Source organism: Eptatretus burgeri, chromosome 9 (assembly GCF_056783735.1).
Source record: "Eptatretus burgeri isolate ZD-2024b chromosome 9, Ebu_testis_v1, whole genome shotgun sequence".
NCBI classification, from domain to species: Eukaryota; Metazoa; Chordata; class Myxini; order Myxiniformes; family Myxinidae; genus Eptatretus; species Eptatretus burgeri.
In genome coordinates this window covers 51,904,223-51,919,529 of record NC_140969.1, presented here as the reverse complement: position 1 = coordinate 51,919,529, position 15,307 = coordinate 51,904,223, and the positions used below count along the sequence as shown (strand labels likewise).

Sequence of the window (15,307 nt, the reverse complement as noted above, 5' to 3'; positions counted from 1 at the left end):
ACCCCCTGGTGTATTAATTCAGTGTCCCAACGGGGCTTGAACTCAGTACCTTTTGGATCCCAAGCCGCTGCCCTAACCACTGCGCCAACACCAGGCTATAATATGTATATGTATTATATATATATATATATATATATATATATATATATATATATATATATATATTCTTTATTGAAATGTACAGTGATATGTACACTTAAAAAACAATTTTTCTTGTTATGGACCCGTTATTTGTGTGGGCCTGGTGCTGAGGAGCCATTGATGGCATTGGAAACCTGGCTCAGTTCATGGGTGTTGTGGAATTGTCATGTGGGCCTTACTGTGTTTGTGGAGTTGTTATTCAGATGCAATCCACTGTCAAACAGAGGGGAAGATGCAGTGCTGCTCAAGTCACTTGGAATCGATGAATCTGCCCGAATAAAGCAACGACAAAGCGTTCATCACACACAAATTACAAAACAATGGCATTCGCTTCACAACATTTATTGTTCTCTTCGCTCAACTTTATATTATGGTTAGAAAAGGTAATACTAGCTGTGTATAACCAATCAATGAAGCATTTCAACACTCCACCAATCACTTTATTTTTGCTCCATTATGGATAAGGCTCACAAATGAGTTTAACAAATATTCTGTGATTTAGTACACAGCATGGAAGGTGGTGTGCGAAAGCAATGGGTGCAAATTAATGTAAAATGAAGAACTTGTCTCTTGCATGAAGGCTCGGGTTGATTTGCTTTGGTGGACAGGTAGAAAACAATGGGTGAAATCAGCAGGACGTTGATTGTGGTGTGCAAAATGGAAATTGTAAGAAAATAGAAGCTGATGTTTTGGGAGTTAGCCCTTCATCAGAGCAAAAGAGCAATGATGGGTCAGCACTTTTTCTCCGACACAGGGTTAACGCCTGACACGTCGGCTTCTCCTTGCCTCACATCAGGGTCAGCGTAACTCAATCAATTTCCTGTTGATTTAATCCATTGGTGTAAATGAATGACCTTGTTCGAAGAAGTTAATAAATAACGGATCGAAAAGACATCAAATTAAATCCATTCCATCGTGGATTCTCCCATGCAGTAGTTAAGGAACAGAAAGTTCATTGCCGTGTAAAACAAGGTGATGCTAATGTTTTGGACATTACCTTTCGTGGGAGCAAAACCTTTTCATGAAAGTCTGAACACCCGAGGACCCTCGTCGTTGGGAATGATGGTGTACAAAGATTTAATATCAATTATGAATAAAAGTTTGTTGCTGGAGAAAAACCTCAACTGATCGAAAACTTTAAGTGCATGGTTCGTGTGCATAATAATAGAAGGGAGCGACTGAACGAGAGAAGTTGTCTTCCAATGAAAGTAACTGAAGATGAGCTTGGTGGGACAACTATAGGTAGACACGATGGGGCAGCCAAAGTTTATTGCCTTGTTAATCTTCAGAAGAGAATAAATGTTTGGTGTTCTCGGAGTTGTAATCAGTGGTAAGAAGTTCTTGTTTCTGAATCATGTCAGTAAAAGTTTCCTTGCCAGTTTTTGGTTAGCTGGTGTAAGGTCCATGTTCATTCTAAAATAAAAACCCAGTGCAGACAAGTTACTGAAAAGCTTTCTGTTTGTACGGGTCTGTGCCAAACAACGATAGAGCCATTATTTGTCAGTCGGTTTGATCACAACATCTTTGCTATTGCAGAAAGTTTTGGGTATGCTCCATTCCTCCTTCAAAACTTTAGAAAAACCGGTGCTGTGATTGAAGTTAAGCTTTTCAAATTTGATGCTGGCACAGAAATGGTCTCCTCTTGAGAAATAATTGGTGGGATCTTTAACGTCCAACAGCAAATGCTGGAAGATTGCACCCTGGCTTAAAGTCTCCTTATCGGTGAAGTACCAGGGTAACAGTTTGTAGTCAGTTCAGGAATTGGTGAATATGCTAACTGGGCTATCTGTAAGTCCTCCATGTTTATGTGGCTGGCTTAATAGACAAAAATGTTTACTACAGAGGAAAACTGTCCATCTGGAGGGATCCAAATTGATTTCCGAGTGTTGAGAGATTCAAATTCATCGTTTTTATTTGTTGTGAACTTGTGATCTTCACTGCTGTGAAAAAATGCCTCGAGTTGAACAAAGCGGAGAAGCATTTTTGGTGTTTTCTAAAACAGTGAATTCAACTTATTCTTCTTTGTTTATGAGCACATGACTGCAAGTAGCATCATTCCTGGGAGTGCAGCTGTGCTGCTGATGCAAATCCTTCTGTCAGTTAGGGCAGGAATTTGGAATTTGGCCATTGTACCTGTAATAGTTCACCTACTCTTCGAGAAGGACACAGTGGGATCTTTAATGTCCACCAACTAATTTTGGCAGGTGGGACGCCAAGTTTAACGTCCATTTGAAGGATGGCACACACATTGATGCCTCACCCTGCCTGAGAAACACCAGTATGACAGTTTGTACTTGGGCTGAGATTCAAACCCAGGCAAGATGGCTCAGTGGTAAATGTGCTTACCTCGAGGCCATCTTGCAAGCCCAGTGAATTCAACTCATTTATGTTTTTAGACAGGAACAAATTTAATCCTTTGTAGAGAACAGATTTCACTGCTTTGGAAAGAGGTAAATTATCAGTAGTAGTTACAACTGTGTTGTGAGGTTCATATGGTTGGTTCACCTCACAAGGCAAGAAACGGTGAGTTGATAAGATTCAGAGCCTTGTTTTCCAGGAAATTTTGCAAAAGCTTTGAGTTAATTTCCTGAATCTTAAGGCAGATTTTGGCAACTGGAATGCCTGGGAAGTTCCTTCCAAGATTGATGCGGCAGCTGAGAATCCAATGGTCTGATTGATTATGTTTGGAAGTCTCAGCCCCTAATGGTAGATTTCATGAGACCAAGAAAAACTCATATGGGCCTAATTGACCTTGCTAAGATAAGTCACAGCAGTCACACAACATTGAAGGATGAAAAGTGGAACAAAAACCTTTTGGAATAATTTATGACTTAAGGCAGTGACTACTAAAGTCAAATGGGGCTTCAGCGACCAACAAGCATGACCTTTTGCCTCGATGAAGGATAAGGCCTGAAGTGTCAGCTTCACATTGTTTTCCACAGTGGTAAACTTGGGTTTTCACAAGTCCTGTTTGGGAAAATCCATTGTGACTTTCTCGACTGATGCAGTCAATCACTAATCTTTACCAAGACTGATCTTTATCATCATTTTATACCATCTTTTAATTGTAGCAGCACCACAAGCCTCATATGGCTGCCAAGGCAGGTATAGTGTGGGAGGCATTTAAATAAGGTCAGGTCAGGTATGGGAGCATGCGCCAGAGCAGCGTGTCGCTGCATCCTCTTTCCACCAGAAATCCAGGGTCCTCCATCTGACAATCCCCCAGGCAGATGCATGGCCCATTCCCATCATCTTGAGATGCCGATCAACCTGCTGCAACTACGAGGCATGTGGTTGGCCCATTGGCCTCCTCCACTCACGAGGCTCCCTTACTGAGAGAATATAGTGAGCTGAATCAGCATCAGGAAAACGAGCCACATGTCCATACAGCCGCAGTTGACACTCATGGACTATGCAGGTAACAAATCTCATCTCAGCAAGCGCTTGTTGGACACAAAGTCCGAACAGCAATAGCCAACGATTCTCCGAAGAGATCTGCTACCAAAGGAATTAAGTCTCCATCTCAGATCCCTGGTCAGAGTCCAAGTCTCACATCTGAAGAGCAAGACTGGAAGCACCAAGTACCTGAAGACTCGGACTTTCGTCCTCCTGCACAGGTACCGACAGCGTCACACCCCATGATCCAGTGAATCCATGACTCCCCAGGCCCGACCCAGATATCTATGGTCCTCTGGCTCACAGCCAGCAGAGAGATGAATATCACTGCCAAGGTAAGTGAATCTTTCTGTGACCTCAACATCCTCACCACAAACAGGTACCGACAAGAAAGCAGCATCCAAGATGTTACTGAGAGCCTGGATCATAGTTTAGACCTAGGAAACCTGTAATCCCAGCAGCTCCGACTCCTCAATCAGCAACTCTAGTGCCCCAGAAAGGATATCCAATGTCTCGGCAAAGATGACTGCATGATCTGCGAAATCAAGGTCAGAGATCTTGACATTCCCAAACGATGCACCGCAGCTTGATAACTCCAACATCCTCCCCAAAATCGAGCCCATAAAAGCGCTGAAAAGTGCGGGGGATAGCATTCACCCCTGAAGAACTCCAGGAACAACTGGAAGTCAGTTGGAGATAGTATCACAGATCTCACAGCACTCTCGGTGCCAGAGTATAGTTCAGATGCCAGATTGATCAGTTTTGGTGGCACTACATGAAGACCAAGAATCCTCAAGAAGGCATCCCAATTTACTGAATCAAACACTTTGCAAAGATCAACATCGGCTGCAAGCAGCCTGTGCCGAACCTCTCGTCTGCATTTGGGGAGGACCGGAAGGGCAAGGATATGGTCAATCGTTGACCTCTTTGGTGCAAGACCTGACTGCTTTGGGCGCTTCTGTTCAAGCAGATGGTGGCAAGCCCTTTCAATAATTTTCCAAGCATAGTCCTTGCCCGGCAATGAGAGCAGTTGGTGGATCAGTTTGGTACAACTGCTCGAAATAATCGGCCCAGCAGACCTTCACTCCGGACTCCTCTGTTGAGAGCCTACCACCCTCTGCTCTAACTGCAGTACACTGACGGATGGGCTTGGATGAACATAATGCGCAAATTCCCCTGTAAGCAGGATGAGAATCACTTGACCACAGGTGATGCTCTACCCTCTCACAGATTCCTCGCACAAAGGCCTCCTTGTCCACCCTCAGCGCACATCCAGTTTTATGCCTCAACTTCCTGAACAGCTCAGCTCTGCCATTAAGCCTGGCCCTGTGACTCTGGTTAATGGTATCCAGTGTCCCTTGAGAGACAAAATTATTCTTTGCCCTGTGGTGATTTCCAAGATATCCACCGGCAACATCAAGGACGGTAGTCTTGAAGGCACTCCACAACTCTTCAGGATTCCTCATAGCATCCAGACCCCCAAATCCCCACTCAGCCTGTTCACAAACTCCTCAGCTACCCTCTCATCCTTGAGCTTGCCAACATCCAGCTGAGGATATGAGGCTGGGATGGTAGCATTCTCCCAGATTTATGCTGCAACTTCAGACTTGCTACCACAAGTCTGTGGTCTGTATTGAGAAAATGAGCACTCTGGTAGACCCTGCAATTCTGGATCATCCTCCATGACCATCATCGAGCAGATGGTCAATCTCCTTTGCCACACCACCAGCGTTGGAATACTAAGTCCAGCGATGAGCATTTGGGTGCTAAAACCATGATCCAGCCACCCTAAGTCCATGACGAATTGCAAAGTCTAGGAACTTAGTGCTCTTCTGGTTCACAGTCCCAGACCCATGGGGACCAATACATGTCTCATAGCCATCCCTATCATTTCCAGTCGATGCAATGAAATCCCCCAAGACGAGAAGTGTATCTCGCCTGGGGCACTGATCAACCACAGACTCGAGCGTGGCTTAGAATGTGTCCTTCACAGTGAGATCACTTGCCTCAGTCGGTGCATACACAGAGACAAGGGAAACGACACCCAAGAAGTGACGAATCCTTTGTCTCATAATACACTCGTTGACTGGTGTTACCTCAATTATCATTAGTCAGCTTATTGGACACAGCTACAGCAACTCCTTGGGCATGGTAAGCATCAGAGCAACCAAACCAATAGTAGGTGTAACCACCCACCATGATCTCACCGTAATCCGGTCTCCGAACCTGAGAGAGTGCTGTAATACCGATGTTCAAACGCGTGAGCTCAGATGATAACAGAGACAGGTGATCGTCCTCTCTTTGGGATTGGACATTCCAGGAACCCACCCGAAGTGTTGACCCAAGGAGACCGCCGTGAAAAGGACAACACCTCATCAACACCCCGACACACACTTCTGCAATCTGATGAAATATGTGGTTTTCCTCCTATCATGAAAGAGTGGGGGTCCCAAAGGCTTTGCCTCAATCCTGTTATCCTGTGAGCTGTTGCTAAATTAAACTAGAACGGGCACTCAGTAGAGCGCATACCTTCGCCAACGCTACATTTTGCCCCCCCCCCCCCCAGAAACTGTTGATTGTGAGGGTATTTAATCCCATACCACATCTGCCATCTCATATGTGTTATGATGGCTTAAAAACATTAAATTTCCTGCTGTTTGACACTGATTCACGTACATTGTACAATTTCTGTATGAACTCCCTGACCTTTTTGGGTGTCGGGGTGTCGGGGTGTCAAGTCAATCTGATGACAACTGGTCACATTATAAGAAATCAAATATTACACATCACAGGATAGGGAGTTGAATTTTAAACATTTTGAATCTACTTACATGCAAATTGTATAAGAATTGACCGCGTTATGATAATAAAGGTCGTTGACCTCCCCTGACCTTTGACCCAAACCGCTAACAAAGGTAATGACGTCCTTGTGTCATATCGTATATCACAAGATTGGGCATTGAATTCACAACATTTTGGCATTGGTTGCATGCAAATTGGATAAAAATCGACCGCACTATGGCAAAATGACGATTTTGACCTTTTCATGACCTTGACCTTGACCTTTGTACTCTTAATTTTGTAATTGGTATTAGAGTGTGGGGAACATAACAGTCAACATTTTGGTGTTGGTTTCATGAAAATCAGATAAGAATTGACCGTATTATGACTAAAACCGCACATTTTGCAATGTCGTGACCCCCCCTGACCTTTGACTCCCAACCGCCAACAAGGCTTATTACGTCATTGTGTCATGTCACATATCACAAGATGGGGCATTGAATTCTGAACATTTTGGCATGAGATGCATGCAAATTGGATACAAATTGACCGCGCTATGGTAAAAAGACGATTTTGACCTTTTCATGACCTTGACCTTTGACCCGATCGCTCCCAAAATCTAATCAAATGGTCCTGGGATAATAACCAATCATCCCACCAAATTTGCTGCGATTCAGTTCAATACTTTTGGAGTTATGCGAATAAAAATCAAACAAACAAACATATTCACAAATAAATAAATAAATACACAGCGATCAAAACATAACCTTCGCAACAAAGTTTGCGAAGGTAATAAGGTCAGGTCAGGTCAGGTATGGGAGCATGTGCCAGAACAGCACGTCGCTGCGTCCACTTTCCGCCGGTACTCCAGGGGCCTCCGTCTGGCCATCCCCCAGGCAGATGCCAGGCCCATCCCCATCTCCTTGAGATGATGGTCAACCTGCTGCAACCATGAGGCACGTGGTCGGCCCACTGGCCTCCTCCACTCATGAGACTCCCTCGCTGAGAGAATCTGGTGAGCAGGATCAGCGTCGGGAAAACGAGCCACATATCCATACAGCCGCAAATAACGCTCACGGACTATGCAGGTAACAAATCTCATCCGAGTCTCTCTCAGCAACCGCTCGTTGGACACAAAATCCGACCAGCGATAGCCAAGGATTCTCAGAAGAGACCTGGTACCAAAGGAATTAAGTCTCCATCTCAGATCCTTGGTCAGAGTCCAAGTCTCGCACCCATAGAGCAAGACTGGAAGTACCAAGGACCTGAAGACTCGGACTTTCGTCCTCCCGCACAGGTACCGGCAGCACCACACCCCATGATCCAGTGAATCCATGACTCCCCAGGCCCGACCCAGACGTCTATTGACCTCTGACTCGCAGCCAGCAGAGACATGAATATCACTGCCAAGGTAAGTGAATCTCTCCACGACCTCAACATCCTCACCACAAACAGACACAGACAGGACAGCAGCATCCAATATGTCACCGAAAGCCTGGATCTTCGTTTTGACCCAAGAAACCCGTAATCCCAACGGCTCCGACTCCTCATTCAGCACCTCGAGGGCCCCCAAGAGGATGTCTAAAGTCTCCGCAAAGATGACTGCATCATCTGCAAAATCAAGGTCCGAGATCTTGACATTGCCAAACGATGCACCGCAACTTGATCTCTCCGACATCCTCCCTAAAATCCTGTCCATACAAGTGCTGAAAAGTGTGGGGGCAAGTACATATCCCTGACGAACTCCAGTAACAACTGGAAATAAGTCAGAGATGGTACCACCACACTTCACAGCACTCTCAGTACCAGAGTAGAGTTCAGACATCAGATCGATCAGTTTTGGTGGCACCCCACGAAGACCAAGAATCCTCCAGAGGACATCCCGATTCACTGAATCGAATGCTTTACAGAGATCAACATAGGCTGCAAGCAGCCCCTGCCGAAACTTTCGTCTGCGTTCGGTGAGGACACGAAGTGCAAGGATACGGTCAATCGTTGACCTCTTTGGTGTAAAGCCTGACTGCTCTGGATGCTGGTGCTCAAGCAGATGGTGGCGAACCCTATCAAGAATTATCCGAGCAAAGACCTTGCCCGGCACTGAGAGCAGCGTCACCCCTCGGTAGTTGTTGCAGTCTTGGCGATCACCCTTCCCTTTCCAGAGAGGGACAACAAGGCCCCTCTTCCAGTCAGTTGGGATGATGCCTGTGTTCCAGGCAGAGCACAAAACTGCATGCAACGACACGAGTGCAGCATTTCCACCAGCCTTGAGAAGTTCAGCATGGATGCCACAGATCCCTGGAGCTTTGCCCCGTTTCAACTGGTTCACCGCATCCCGTGTTTCCACAAGCGAAGGTGGACCACAGTTGATTCGAGGGCCAGCAACAGGGATTGTAACACCCTTGACGTCCAACTCGACAGCTGGGGGATCAGCCTGGTACAACCGCTCAAAGTAACCGACCCAGTGGGCCTTCACTTCAGACTCCTCTGTCAAGAGCCTACCACTCTCTGCTCGAACTGCAGTGCTCCGAAGGATGGGCTTGGATGAACGTAATGCGCGAATTCCCCTGTAAGCGGGACGAGAATCACCTGTCCACAGGTGATGCTCTACCCCCTCACAGATTCCTCGCACATAGGCCTCCTTGTCCACCCTCAGTGCATGTACAGTTTTACGCCTCAGCTCCCTGAACAGCTCAGCTCTGCCATTCAGCCTGGCCCTGCGACTCTGGTCAATGGTACCAAGTGTCCCTTGAGAGACAAAATTCTTCTTTGTCCTGCGGTGAGCTCCAAGGCATCCGCCGGCAACATCAAGGACGGTGGTCTTGAAGGCGCTCCACAACTCTTCAGGACCCCCCAAAGCACCCAGACCCCCCAAGTGTCCACTCAGCCTGTTCGCAAACTCCTCAGCTACTCTCTCATCCCTGAGCTTGGCAACATCCAGCCTAGGCTGGGATGGTACCATTCTCCAGGATTTAAGGTGCAGCTTTAGAGTTGCTACAACAAGCCTATGGTCAGTATTGAGGAACTGAGCACTCCGGTAGACCCTGCAGTTCTGGATCATCCTCCAACGACCGTCAATGAGGACATGGTCAATCTCCTTTGCCACACCGCCAGCGTTGGAATACCAAGTCCAGCGATGAGCTTGTGGGCGCTGAAACCATGAACCAGCCACCCTAAGTCCATGACTTCTTGCAAAGTCAAGGAACTTAGTGCTATTCTGGTTCATAGTTCCTGACCCATGGGGACCAACACACACCTCATAACCATCCCTATCAGTTCCAGTCGATGCATTGAAATCCCCCAAGACTAGAAGTGTATCTCGTCTGGGGCACTGATCAACCACAGACTCGAGTGTGGCGTAGAAAGCATCCTTCACGGTGAGATCACTCGCCTCAGTCGGAGCATAAACAGAGACCAGGGAAATGACACCTAAGGAGTGACGAATCCTTAATCTCATAATACGCTCGTTGACCGGTGTTACCTCAATTATCATTGGGGTCAGCTTATTGGACACAGCTACAGCAACTCCTTGGGTATGGTAACCATCAGAGCGACCAGACCAATAGTAGGTGTAACCACCCACCATTATCTCGCCGCAATGCGGTCTCCCGATGATCCCGATGAAGAGAGCTGCAATCCCGATGTCCAAACGCTTGAGCTCAGATGATAACAGAGACAGGTGATCATCCTCTCTTAGGGATAGGACATTCCAGGCACCCACCCGAAGGGACCGCCTCAGGTTAACCCAAGGAGACCGCCGTCTGGTGGACGACACCTCAGCACCACTCCGACACACTCTCCCGCAATCTGACCCAAGGATGTTACCCCGTGGTTTCCCTCCTATCATCAAAGATTGGGGGTCCCGAAGGCTTTGTCCCAATCCCATCATCCGGTGAGCTGCCCTGCGAAGGGAAGCTGCGCAGGAGGTACTCCCACGGAGTGGGTTTTCAGATTTTTTTGCGTTTTTGCGTTTTTCGGAATGAAGGGTTTTACGGTGGCCGGAGTGCAAATCCTGCCACCAACCTCCTAATAAGAAGTAACCCAACTGCAGGAGGACGTCCGCAGACACAGTTGGGCACTAGATATGGATGGCCGTTGGCTCACAAGGAGCTCCTCCGCCCTTTGACAGGTTTTGTTTTTAATCCTGCTGGGTGTCCATATCCAAACACCCTCCTCACCAGAAAACCTGGTGGAGGAGACTGTTTTGTCGCCGACAACCCGACCATGGAACAGGTTAATACAGGTTTACATGGTACCTGTAGCAGGTCACAGATCGAGCCTGACCTGACATGAGGTAATAAGGTAATAAGGTCATAAGGCAAGCTGGTAAATCCTATATTTGACCCATGCAATAAATTTCAAAAGTATCCACAGTACTCGCCGAAACACCAATACTTGTGAAATATGATATGGGATCAACAAGCTCCACACACACACTGCAGATGGAAATGCATGGCTTAACATTGTCTCTGATGGACAATGTACTTCATAGAACATTGGCCATTGCTGGAATGACACCCAAGTGGTAGTTTTTGTGCGAACCAACTCCATAGGAAATCGAAATATGGATGTGGCAGCTCACTGGTGGCACAATGGCCCAGAGTTGTTCCACCATGCCAATAAAAACAAATAATCCAAGGGGTGATGTTGAAGAAATAGGGGCTGGTATTCAGATGGAGTGCACTCGACTTTGAGCCTTCTTGTCTGGATTTGATTCTCAACTCGACCATAAACTGTCAGCCTGGTGTTTTGTGGACAGGATGATGCATCAATCAATGTGCAGTTCCTCAGATGGACATTCAGCTTGGGGCTCATTTTGTTAGCATTAGCTCATGACCATTAACACTGTGTTCAATAAAGAGTGGACGAGCTATCGTAGTCACACTGACCAAATTACAACTTTCTGTCCCAACTACAGCACTCTCCAGATAACTCACTGCTAGAAAAAAAAAGAGACAGAGAGACAGAGAGACAGAGAGACAGAGAGACAGAGAGACAGAGAGACAGAGAGACAGAGAGACAGAGAGACAGAGAGACAGAGAGACAGAGAGACAGAGAGACAGAGAGACAGAGAGACAGAGAGAGAGAGAGAGAGAGAGAGAGAGAGAGAGAGAGAGAGAGAGAGAGAGAGAGAGAGAGAGAGAGAGAGAGAGAGACAGGCGTTGCACCCATCGTAACTCCCCCCCCCCACCAAAAATAAAAAAACGAAGTAAATGCTTCTAAACCAAACACAAGAATGTTTAACTTGCATGGATGAACAATATGCAGCAGGTGCAGAAGACTTGTCAGATGTTAAATAAGATGGAGGTCAATCGATTCAAGGAAATAATATTTCAAAATGCACTAAAATAACTGACTCAAGAGGAACAAAATTTGAAATACTTATTAACTAAGTGAAAGACAGAGTTTATGTGGAATGAACGACTGTTTAGATTGATGACCATTCCTTTCTCTTCTCCAGATAAATGTCAAGTGTTCAGCAAATTACTGTCGCCAATGCTGAGGGGATATGATTCAACGCAAATGAGAGTTAAAGGGTTTGGAAAGATAACGGGCTATTCCCATTAATTTTGGAATGCAAATCCATTTCCATATGCATTCCTCAAAGATTCCACTTATCATCAGCTTATCATCAAATGCATGCTCCGACTGCCGAGTGAACTCTCCTTAATCTACAGACGAGACATCATAACTCACCTCCTTAACAGCTATGATTGTCTTTGTGGAAGGTTTAGCCAAGAGTCTTGTGCTGAATATCTTGTAAAGTTTCATGTTTCATGCAGTGAGGAAGAAGAACAGTTGATGATTCAGAACTTTCATTTGGGAGTCAAGAACCTATCCCTGTAATGCTTTTGGGGTTAAATGAATGGAGAGTGACAATCTGTAGAAAGTTATTTCAGTTTTGTGTGCATTGTCCACACATGTTGGATACAAAATAAATGGGGAAAACTGACTTGGCTTAGTTTTTTTTTTTTTTTTAAACAAGATTTAGTAAAACAAACAACAAAGACTTTGTATGGTCTTGTTTGGAATATGTTCACTCTGTGTGGAATTCATACAAGTTAAAAGATATTATGCCTTGGAAAATATACAAAGGAGAGCGACCAGATTTGTCTCATCCCTGAAAGACTTTACTAATGAGGAAAGACTTAGAAAACGGAATATTCCAAATCTAGTATATCGGAGTGCACACAGAGACATGACCGAGACCTTTAAGATGCTCAATGAATATGACAATAAAATTATGCATTATCCACAGCAAAATGCTTCCATGACCAGAGGACACTCTTTCAATCGACAAAAGCTGAGACCAAAAATAATGGATGGAAGAACTTCTTTACATTGAGGATTATAAGTTTGTGGAATTGCCTCCCAGTATCTGTTGTAGAAATAGATCGTGTGCTGCAATAATAATAATAAAAAAAGACTGGACTTGAGTTGGCACAATGTAGAGTTCAAGTTCCAGTATATAGCTTTGATTCTATAAGGTTCATACATACATACATACAAACTTACATACATGCAAGCAAGCAGCAAACATACATACATACATAAATACATACAAGCATATATATGTACTTTCGTGTCAGAAGCTCACAAACACAACATGCATCCGTGCTGGGATATTTTGTCCCATGACTGGCTGAACGATTTCAAACTACTGTGTTCACTTTAATTATCTACAACTTTACCGTTCCCCAAGGTTGCCAAATGAACCAAAATTCATGGCAACACACACGGGAGGCAGATGGATGGAACACATTTCTTAACCTTTTAAGGGATTCATGTAAAATGAATAAATATGGGGAGAAAGGTGCATAAGACATGCAGTTTGAAACAGCCCAAGCGCGGCAACAGCCACAAACCTAGAAAAGGGAAAATGCAACTTCTGCCTGTTGATGAAAGAAAGAACAATTCCTAACTAGGCTAGGTGCCACAGACTGCAGTTTCACAAACAATGAAGTAATTGATTGATGACTTCCCTTTGGCGTGATGTGCAAGGCAATGGTGAAACTCTTTCAGGATGCAGGGGAGGCGAAGAAAGCCAGCTACCAGGCAGGAAAGCTACCAAGTGAGCCAGCAATGAAGTGAGTCAGCGAAAGTGAGTCAAAGACGAGGAGAAACTAAACAGAGCATGATGTTCTTTGTTCAAGGTCACACTCTGTATGTGTGTGTCCAGAAACAGCCATCGTGACTCTCTTTGTACGTTTCCACAGCTTCTTCACACAATGTTCTCTGGCCCACCTTCTGGATCCTGGGTCCGCCTTTTTCTACCGTGGACCCTGTGATTGGCTGCCCTCTACTCATAGGTGACAACCTCTGGGCCATCTTGCGAAAGGGACAGCCCCAATAAAAAAGTCTATCCCTTCTAACAGAGCTTCACAGCACATTATGCTACCGTGGTTTGTACACATGTGCCGACAGTTTGTATTTATGTCCTCTCAAAGCATATAGCACTATCCTGTTTGCCCTTTTGAAGCCGGAAGGCCTCAATGACCCCACCCACTTACAAGAGGTGTTTAAACATACAATGATATCTTGAATACCTGTCGATAAATCACATACGCTGCCTCTTAAGCATCACATGTAACAAGATGACTTACTCTGACAGGTCCCTGATAAATGGGAATTGTTTTGCTTGAGGTGATGTGGAAGAAATTTTCAATGTCCGCATGGCCCATTTTACAGTGACCACAGTCTAACTATGGACCAGGTCTGAATCCGGGGGAGGGGGCACACCGCAAAACATACTAAAAGCAAAAATAAATCTGAAAACCCACTCCGTGGGAGTACCTCCAGTGCAGCTGCCCTCCGCAGTGCAACTCACCGGATGACGTGATTGGGGCAATGCCTTCGGGACCCCCACTCTTTGATGAAAGGAGGAAAAGCATGGGCTAACCTTCCTGGGTCAGATTGCGGTAGTGTGTGTCGGGGTGGTGCTGAGGTGCCGTCCAACAGATGGTGGTCTCGTTGTGTTAACCTGAGGCGGTCTCTTTAGGTGGATGTCTGGAATGTCATATCCATAAGAAAGGATGACCACGTGTCTCTGTTATCATCTGAGCTCAAGCGTTTGGACATCGGTATTGCAGCACTCTGAGGTTCGCAGACCGGATTGGAGTGAGATCATGGTAGGTGGTTACACCTACAATTGCGCTGGTCACTCTGATGATTACCAGCTGTGACCTGGTCCATAGTTAGTGAGAGTTGCTGTAGCTGTATCCAATAAGCTGACTCCAATGATGATTGAGGTAACACCAGTCAATGAGTGTATTATGAGACGAAGGATTTGTCACTCCTTGGTTGTCATTTCCCTGGTGTCTGTATGTGCTCCAACTGAAGGCCCTGTCACACCTTCACGATTTAGCCAGCGTATGCCGACGTATGAAAATTTTGTCTAAAACACTGGCACACGTCGAATACATTATGGGTAAGTTTGGTATACGTCGTAGTACGCTGGCATACGTCGTAGTACACCGAGCTGTCGACAAATTTTAATATGCTTGAAAATTTTTGACATATGCCAGCGTATGACTCACACGTTCCGCATACGCTGGCCATAAGTTGTAGGCACGTTACGCGATCGTTGACACACGTCGACACGCGTTACTTGTAAGTTACTCATAAGTCGAAACACGTCGAGGTAATGTTTAGCGTACCCGAAACTTATTTCTAACTTATGAGTAACGTGCTTTGAACCTATGTGTAACGTATCTCCAACGCATATTGATGTATGTAGACGTATTTGACGTCTTCTGGATGACCACATAACTTACTGAACGTGTTTCTAACTTACAGCTACCACATAATGGCGTATTGGCAGCGTTTAGGGGAATTGGTATATAAAAATGGGCTTCACAGGAGGAACCCGTCAGTGTTCCAGACTCCATGTTTTTTTTGTTGTCGTTTGTTTTTTTCTTCGGCATGACGGTGATGTTGACACTTCGATTTCTAGTGCGGTTATGATTTATATCGTTGAGCGGCAGCCGATTAA

At 45.5% G+C, this 15,307-nt stretch overlaps 1 protein-coding gene and 1 long non-coding RNA gene across 4 annotated transcripts in view; one reads left to right on the top strand and one right to left on the bottom strand.

The window, feature by feature from the left end:
* The window catches only part of LOC147020122 (gamma-2-syntrophin-like), a 458,024-nt gene that overhangs the window by 83,863 nt on the left and 358,854 nt on the right, over positions 1 to 15,307 (bottom strand). For all 3 annotated transcript variants that reach the window (XM_085895151.1, XM_085895152.1, XM_085895153.1), the window contains one exon: positions 321 to 409. In XM_085895151.1, the coding sequence (XP_085751277.1) occupies positions 321 to 409 (89 nt within the window). The remainder of the gene's footprint in view (positions 1 to 320; positions 410 to 15,307) is intronic.
* Positions 1 to 15,307, top strand: part of LOC147020124 (uncharacterized) — a 100,281-nt gene that overhangs the window by 44,285 nt on the left and 40,689 nt on the right. The window lies entirely within an intron of this gene.